The sequence below is a fragment of the Clupea harengus genome, chromosome 6, assembly GCF_900700415.2.
Source record: "Clupea harengus chromosome 6, Ch_v2.0.2, whole genome shotgun sequence".
NCBI classification, from domain to species: domain Eukaryota; kingdom Metazoa; phylum Chordata; class Actinopteri; order Clupeiformes; family Clupeidae; genus Clupea; species Clupea harengus.
The window spans coordinates 85,765-92,547 of NC_045157.1; the positions used below are offsets into that span (position 1 = coordinate 85,765).

Sequence of the window (6,783 nt, forward strand, 5' to 3'; positions counted from 1 at the left end):
AACCCTTTTGATCTTAACTCTGTGTCTCAGATCATGAACCCTAAACCCTTTTGATCTTAACTCTGATCCTGTCTCAGATCATGAACCCTAAACCCTTTTGATCTTAACTCTGATCCTGTCTCAGATCATGAACCCTAAACCCTTTTGATCCGAACTCTGATCCTGTCTGAGAGCCCAAACTAATCCATTGGCTTCTATGACTTGTGTTGACTCTTAACCCATCAGCTCCTGTATCTAGTTTGAACTCTAATCCAATGGCTCCTGTATCTAGTTTGAACTCTACTCCATCAGCTCCTGTATCTAGTTTGAACCCTACTCCATCAGCTCCTGTCTCTAGTTTGAACTCTACTCCATCAGCTCCTGTATCTAGTTTGAACCCTACTCCATCAGCTCCTGTCTCTAGTTTGAACCCTACTCCATCAGCTCCTGTATCTAGTTTGAACCCTACTCCATCCCCTTCAGTCTCTAGTCGTAACCCCAGTCTGCCAGTTTGAATGGTAGTGCAAGGCGGATGCTAGCATTAATCTATGACATTATCAAGTAGAGGTTGAACTCATTAGGTGGGTCGAGGAATTACAGATGTTGTTTTCTTTATTGGCGCTTGGTTTTCCAAAAGGATTATTGGAGCTTTAACTGTTAAATATGAAGATGTTAGAAAGGGAATCCTAGATGCCACTCTCATTTTGTGTGATGTAAAATCATGTCTGTGATTGGTTGCCTGCGGGGGCCATTTTGTGTGATGTAAAATCATGTATGTGATTGGTTGCCTGCGGGGGCCATTTTGTGTGATGTAAAATCATGTCTGTGATTGGTTGCCTGCGGGGGCCATTTTGTGTGATGTAAAATCATGTATGTGATTGGTTGCCTGGTTCCATTAACCTCCTCAGACATGAAGAATTGAACCACTGACTAAGTTATTGTATTGTATTGTATTGTATTACTGGATAGGCAGTAGTCTGGAGCATGTGGTGTTTAGTCTATTTTATTACAAATAAATTCATATTCTAAGGCCTTCATTTACTGGTAGGGTCTGATTCCAAATTAATAGCCTGCAAATGCTGCTGAAGAGCTATGAATGGGCGTTTTTATCATTGCTGCTGAAGAGCTATGAATGGGCGTTTTTATCATTGGTGAATTTTAAAAGGCCTTTTTGTCATGCGTTGTAATGCTACGTTGGGCACAGATACAATGGGAGGGTTAGCGGTTAGCCTCCCTAACCCAGATACAATGGGAGGGTTAGCGGTTAGCCTCCCTAACCCAGATCCAATTGGAGGGTTAGCGGTTAGCCTCCCTAACCCTAACCCAGATACAATGGGAGGGTTAGCGGTTAGCCTCCCTAACCCAGATACAATGGGAGGGTTAGCGGTTAGCGGTTAGCCTCCCTAACCCAGATCCAATGGGAGGGTTAGCGGTTAGCCTCCCTAACCCAGATACAATGGGAGGGTTAGCGGTTAGCCTCCATAACCCAGATCCAATGGGAGGGTTAGCGGTTAGCCTCCCTAACCCAGATCCAATGGGAGGGTTAGCGGTTAGCCTCCCTAACACAGATCCAATGGGAGGCCGCCCTACTGGCTCATTGGAAACCTCACTGATGAAACTGTTTCATCCCTCTTCTGCAGCACAAGCTGTGTGTGTGCGTGTGCGTGTGCGTGTGCGTGTGTGTGTTTGTGTGTGTGTCTGTGTGTGTGTCTGTGTGTGTGTGTGTCTGTGTGTGTGTGTGTGTCTGTGTGTCTGTGTGTGTGATCGTTTGGAATTGAAGTCTAATGAAAGAAAATCAAAATTCAATACATCTCCTGTGGTCTGTCTGTGTGTGAAGAATTCATGTATATCACTAAATGTCTTAGTTTTTTCTATTCACAATATACGTCATGTCAACAGTACACAACATAAGGGAGTACCCCCCTGTGCAATTAAATGTCACATTATATCATTTTGAATCACTTTACAGTAATTGCATTACTTCTCAATTGAAAAGTAGGGTATTTGCTCTTATGTCAAATTAAAAACAGATTTACCATATTAAACACACAGGCCCCGCAGTAGGAACTCAATGCAATGAATGTCAGTAAACCAGTTCATTACTGAGATTTAAAATATTGTATTTTTTTCCACCTTTATTTTGGATGACTGGCTCAATCTTCGGCATGGAGGATACCAGTGTGTGATGATGATGATGATGATGATGAAGGACATGTTGGTGTGATGATGATGATGATGATGAAGGATACCAGTGTTGGACACGATTCCTTTCAGCTGCTCTTTGCTGGAGGGATTGTGTCGCTTTACTTTCTCTTTCAAATACCCCAAAAATTATTTTATTTTTGCGCAGTGTGGAGCGTAGACCCTTTTACATTTCACTACATTTGTTGTATGTGACGAATAAAATACTTGAACTTGAAAATGCTCCATTGGATTCAAGCCAGGCCACATACTTGGCCTCAAGTTCCCACTTTCATGGAACTTCTGGAAAAGGAATTTTACAAATCCCATTTTCCAGGCGTGGAAGTCATGAAATTCAGTCATTCAGGGGGCACTGGATATACAGGAGATAAAGAAGGTATCCATTATTATATATATAGTTATATATATATTATATATAGTTTATGGGATGTGCGAACACCAATCTGATGTCTTCCTACTCCACACATTGTATCCAATCTTTAGCTCCGCCCTCACCATGTCCTCGGTACCCTAATCCTCAGTAGGGTACATGAATAATAATAATAATAATAATAAAACTTTATTCATATAGCACTTTTCATGCAAAAGAATGCAGCTCAAAGTGCTTTACAGCAAATACATAATAAGCACAAAGAAATTACATGCACATAAAAATAGACATCAAAGAAACATAACTCAGATATAGTGCAAAAAAAATTAAATAATAATTATAATTCAAATTATAAAATTGAATACATAAAATGCATAGCATAAGATAGAAAATAAAACTGTAGAGATGTATATAAACAGCTAGAGCAGCAGCTCAATCCTCGGCTCTCGTCCTGCTTGACTTATCAGCTGCGTTTGATACAGTCAACCACCGCATCCTTCTGTCCATACTGTCAAGTATGGGCATTTCTGGCAATGCGCACTCCTGGTTTGAATCCTACCTCACTGGGCGCTCGTTCAACGTGTCATGGCAAGGTCAGCTGTCTGTACCTCACCGCCTCACCACTGGGGTGCCCCAAGGCTCGGTGATGGGACCACTTCTCTTTGCCATTTACACCACCTCGTTGGGCCCTATCATCCGCTCTCATGGTTTTTCCTACCACTGTTATGCCGATGATACTCAACTGTTTCTGTCTTTCCCTCCTGAGGACACCATGGTCTCGGTGCGGATCTCAGACTGTCTCGCTGATATATCCACATGGATGAAAAATCACCACCTTCAGCTGAACCTGGCCAAAACGGAACTGATGGTCTTCCCAGCAAAACAGGTCATCCACCACAACATCAATATCAATACTGACTCTTTATCTCTTGCTCCATCCAAAACAGCAAGAAACCTCGGGGTCATTATTGATGACCAACTGACCTTCACGGCCCACATCGCCTCTGTCTCCAGGTCGTGCTGCTTTGCGCTATACAACATCCGCAAAATCAGGCCGTACTTAACCCAGTATGCCGCCCAGCTGCTGGTGCAAACCTTGGTGAGCTCCCGCCTTGACTACTGCAACGCCCTCCTAACGGGCCTGCCGGCTTGCGTGGTGAAACCACTACAGATGATCCAGAACGCGGCGGCGCGTCTGGTGTTCAACCAACCGAAAAGGGCACACGTCACCCCGCTACTCATTGAGCTCCACTGGCTGCCAGTAGCTGCTCGCATTAAGTTCAAGTCACTTATGCTTGCCTAGAGAGTGCATACTGGTTCTGCTCCCACCTACCTAAATACTCTTGTAAGGGCAAATGTTACACCCAGGACGCTGCGCTCGTCTAGTGAGCGTCGTTTGGCACTGCCGTCCGTGCAAGCACGGCAATCCAGACTATTTTCATTTGTAGTTCCACGTTGGTGGAACGAACTGCCTAGTACTACCAGAGCAGGGGGGTCCCTCTCTACCTTCAAGAAGCTTTTGAAGACCCAACTCTTTAGAGAGCACCTCCCCTCCTAACTGGCACCTGACTAGCGCTTAACTTGCACTTCAGCAGTTACATTCCTGCACTTCTTTTTCCTTTTTTCTAGGTCGTTGTTTTTCCAATTCTCATGTAAAGTAGTATTTATTGTTACACCATGCTTTTTATTGCTCTTAGCTTGACTGTTCTCTCCCTTGTACGTTGCTTTGGACAAAAGCGTCTGCTAAATGACTAAATGTAAATGTAAATATTTAATCTAACCCCTAATATCACAAGTAGAGATTTAAATTAAATTAAATTAAATTAAATTAAATTAAATTAAATTAAAAGTATTTATATATATATATAGTGCGAAGTGGTAGCTTGTTAAAGGCTAATGTGAAGAGGTACGTTTTTAGTTTTCTTTTAAAGATGTTAAGCGAGCTGGCTTCCCTGATGTCTATAGGCAGTATGTTCCATAGCACTGGGGCGTAATTGACAAATGCTGCGTCCCCGATTTTCTTACGGCTGTTGCTGGGAACCTCCAATAAACCAGCATTCGATGATCGCAGTGTTCAGTAGTGTACATTAATAGCAATTTTAGTTTAGTCAGACAAATCATGCTGATCAAATTGTTCTATTTCTACGAGGTGGGCGTTATCTATCGAAAACATTGAATATGCCAATGCTGTGATATTTCACACAGTGTATTACTCATAACATGAGTGTGACGAACCATAACATTCCATTTGTTAGCAAGCTAAAGATATGATAGTTTCATGCTACAGGCCTACGGGGCTAATAACTAGCCATAACCCTAGATGTGAGTGTGTGTGTGTGTGTGTGTGTGTGTGTGTAACTGCCCCCATAGATGTGTGTGTGTGTGTGTGTGTGAGTGTGTAACTACCCCATAGATGTGTGTGTGAGTGTGTGTGTGTAACTGCCCCCATAGATGTGAGTGTGTGTGTGTGTAACTACCCTCATAGATGTGTGTGTGTGTGTGTGTAACTACCCCCATAGATGTGTGTGTGTGTGTAACTACCCCCATAGATGTGTGTGTGTGTGTGTGTGTGTGTAACTACCCCCATAGATGTGTGTGTGTGTGTGTGTGTGTGTGTGTAACTGCTTGCTTGGTTCACAAAGGAATGTATGCAGGATAGATTTCTGCAGTCGTGTAATAAACTAATTCACAAACATACATTAGTGTACCGACATACACACACACACACACCTGTTTTCTTTATTAAAAACATTTAATATTTTAGTCAAATGTTTCAATGAATATTACATTTTTGTATGTGTCATAGATGCTGCAAGTGATGTGTGTTTGTACGTGTGTGTTGGATGTGTCGTAGATTATTAAGTGAGGTGTGTGTGTGTTTGTGTGATTAGAGGTTGTATGTGTCGTAGATTATTAAGTGAGGTGTGTGTGTTTAGAGGTTGTATGTGTCGTAGATTATTACGTGAGGTGTGTGTGTTTGTACGTTTGTGTTGTATGTATTGTAGATTTTTAAGTGAGTTGTGTGTGTTTAGAGGTTGTATGTGTCGTAGATTATTAAGTGAGGTGTGTGTGTTTGTGTGTTTAGAGGTTGTATGTGTCGTAGATGCTGTAAATGACGTGTGTGTGTGTGTGGTTAGAGGCCGAGTGTGTCTTGGTTGTCATACGTGACGAGCCCTTTGATGATGACATGTTTGATGAGCTCCTGATGGCCACCCAGCTGATAGATCAGATGCTCCCACCTGTCAATCAATCAGACCAGCTTGTTAATCAATGACACCTGTCAATCAATCAGACACACCAAACTGTCACACTAACTCACGAAAGTATGCAAAAGATCTCAGACACAAAACCACACATAAAGCAAAACAAACCATTCACTGATGACGAGCATGTGTGTGTGTGTGTGTACAAGAGAGTGTTGATGGCGAATGTGTGTGTGTGTGTGTGTGTGTGTGTGTCTGTACCAGGGAGTGTTGATGATGAGTGTGTGTGTGTGTGTGTACCAGAGAGTATTGAGTGTGTGTGTGTACCAGAGAGTGTTGATGATGAGTGTGTGTGTGTGTGTACCAGAGAGTGTTGATGGCGAATGTGTGTGTGTGTGTGTGTGTGTGTGTGTGTGTGTGTGTGTGTGTGTGTGTGTGTGTGTGTGTGTGTGTGTGTGTGTGTGTCTGTACCAGGGAGTGTTGATGATGAGTGTGTGTGTGTGTGTGTACCAGAGAGTATTGAGTGTGTGTGTGTACCAGAGAGTGTTGATGATGAGTGTGTGTGTGTGTGTGTACCAGAGAGTGTTGATGACAAGTGTGTGTGTACCAGAGTGCTGATGCGTGTGTGCGTGTGTGTGTGTTTCCCAGAGTGCTGAAGGTGTGTGTGTGTGTTTCCCAGAGTGCTGATGGCGTGTGTGTGTGTGTTTGTGTTTCCCAGAGTGCTGATGACGAGTGTGTGTGTGTACCAGAGTGCTGATGACGAGTGTATGTGTGTGTTTCCCAGAGTGCTGATGCGTGTGTGTGTGTGTGTGTGTGTGTGTGTGTGTGTGTGTGTGTACCAGAGTGCTGAGTGTGTGTGTGTGTGTGTGTGTGTGTTTACCTTGGAGCATTGATGATGAGCAAGTCTCCTTGCTTCCCGGGCTCCAGGGACCCGTGTGTGTGTGAGGCCCCTAAAGCGTAGGCAGAGTTGATCGTGGCCGCGGCCAGAGCTTCATTCAGAGATAGATGCATGTTCACACACGCCAGGTG

General features: G+C 43.4%; 1 protein-coding gene across 1 annotated transcript in view; it reads right to left on the reverse strand.

Annotated features, from left to right (window-relative positions):
• Positions 1–5,602: 5,602 nt before the first annotated feature.
• The window catches only part of amdhd1 (amidohydrolase domain containing 1), an 11,556-nt gene continuing 10,375 nt past the window's right edge, over positions 5,603–6,783 (reverse strand). The window contains exons 8-9 of the mRNA XM_031568714.2: positions 6,635–6,783; positions 5,603–5,790 (exon numbers count right to left, since the gene is read on the reverse strand). The exon at positions 6,635–6,783 is cut by the window's right edge and continues 12 nt beyond it. Coding sequence (XP_031424574.1) covers positions 5,685–5,790; positions 6,635–6,783 — 255 coding nt within the window. The 3' untranslated portion in view covers positions 5,603–5,684. The remainder of the gene's footprint in view (positions 5,791–6,634) is intronic.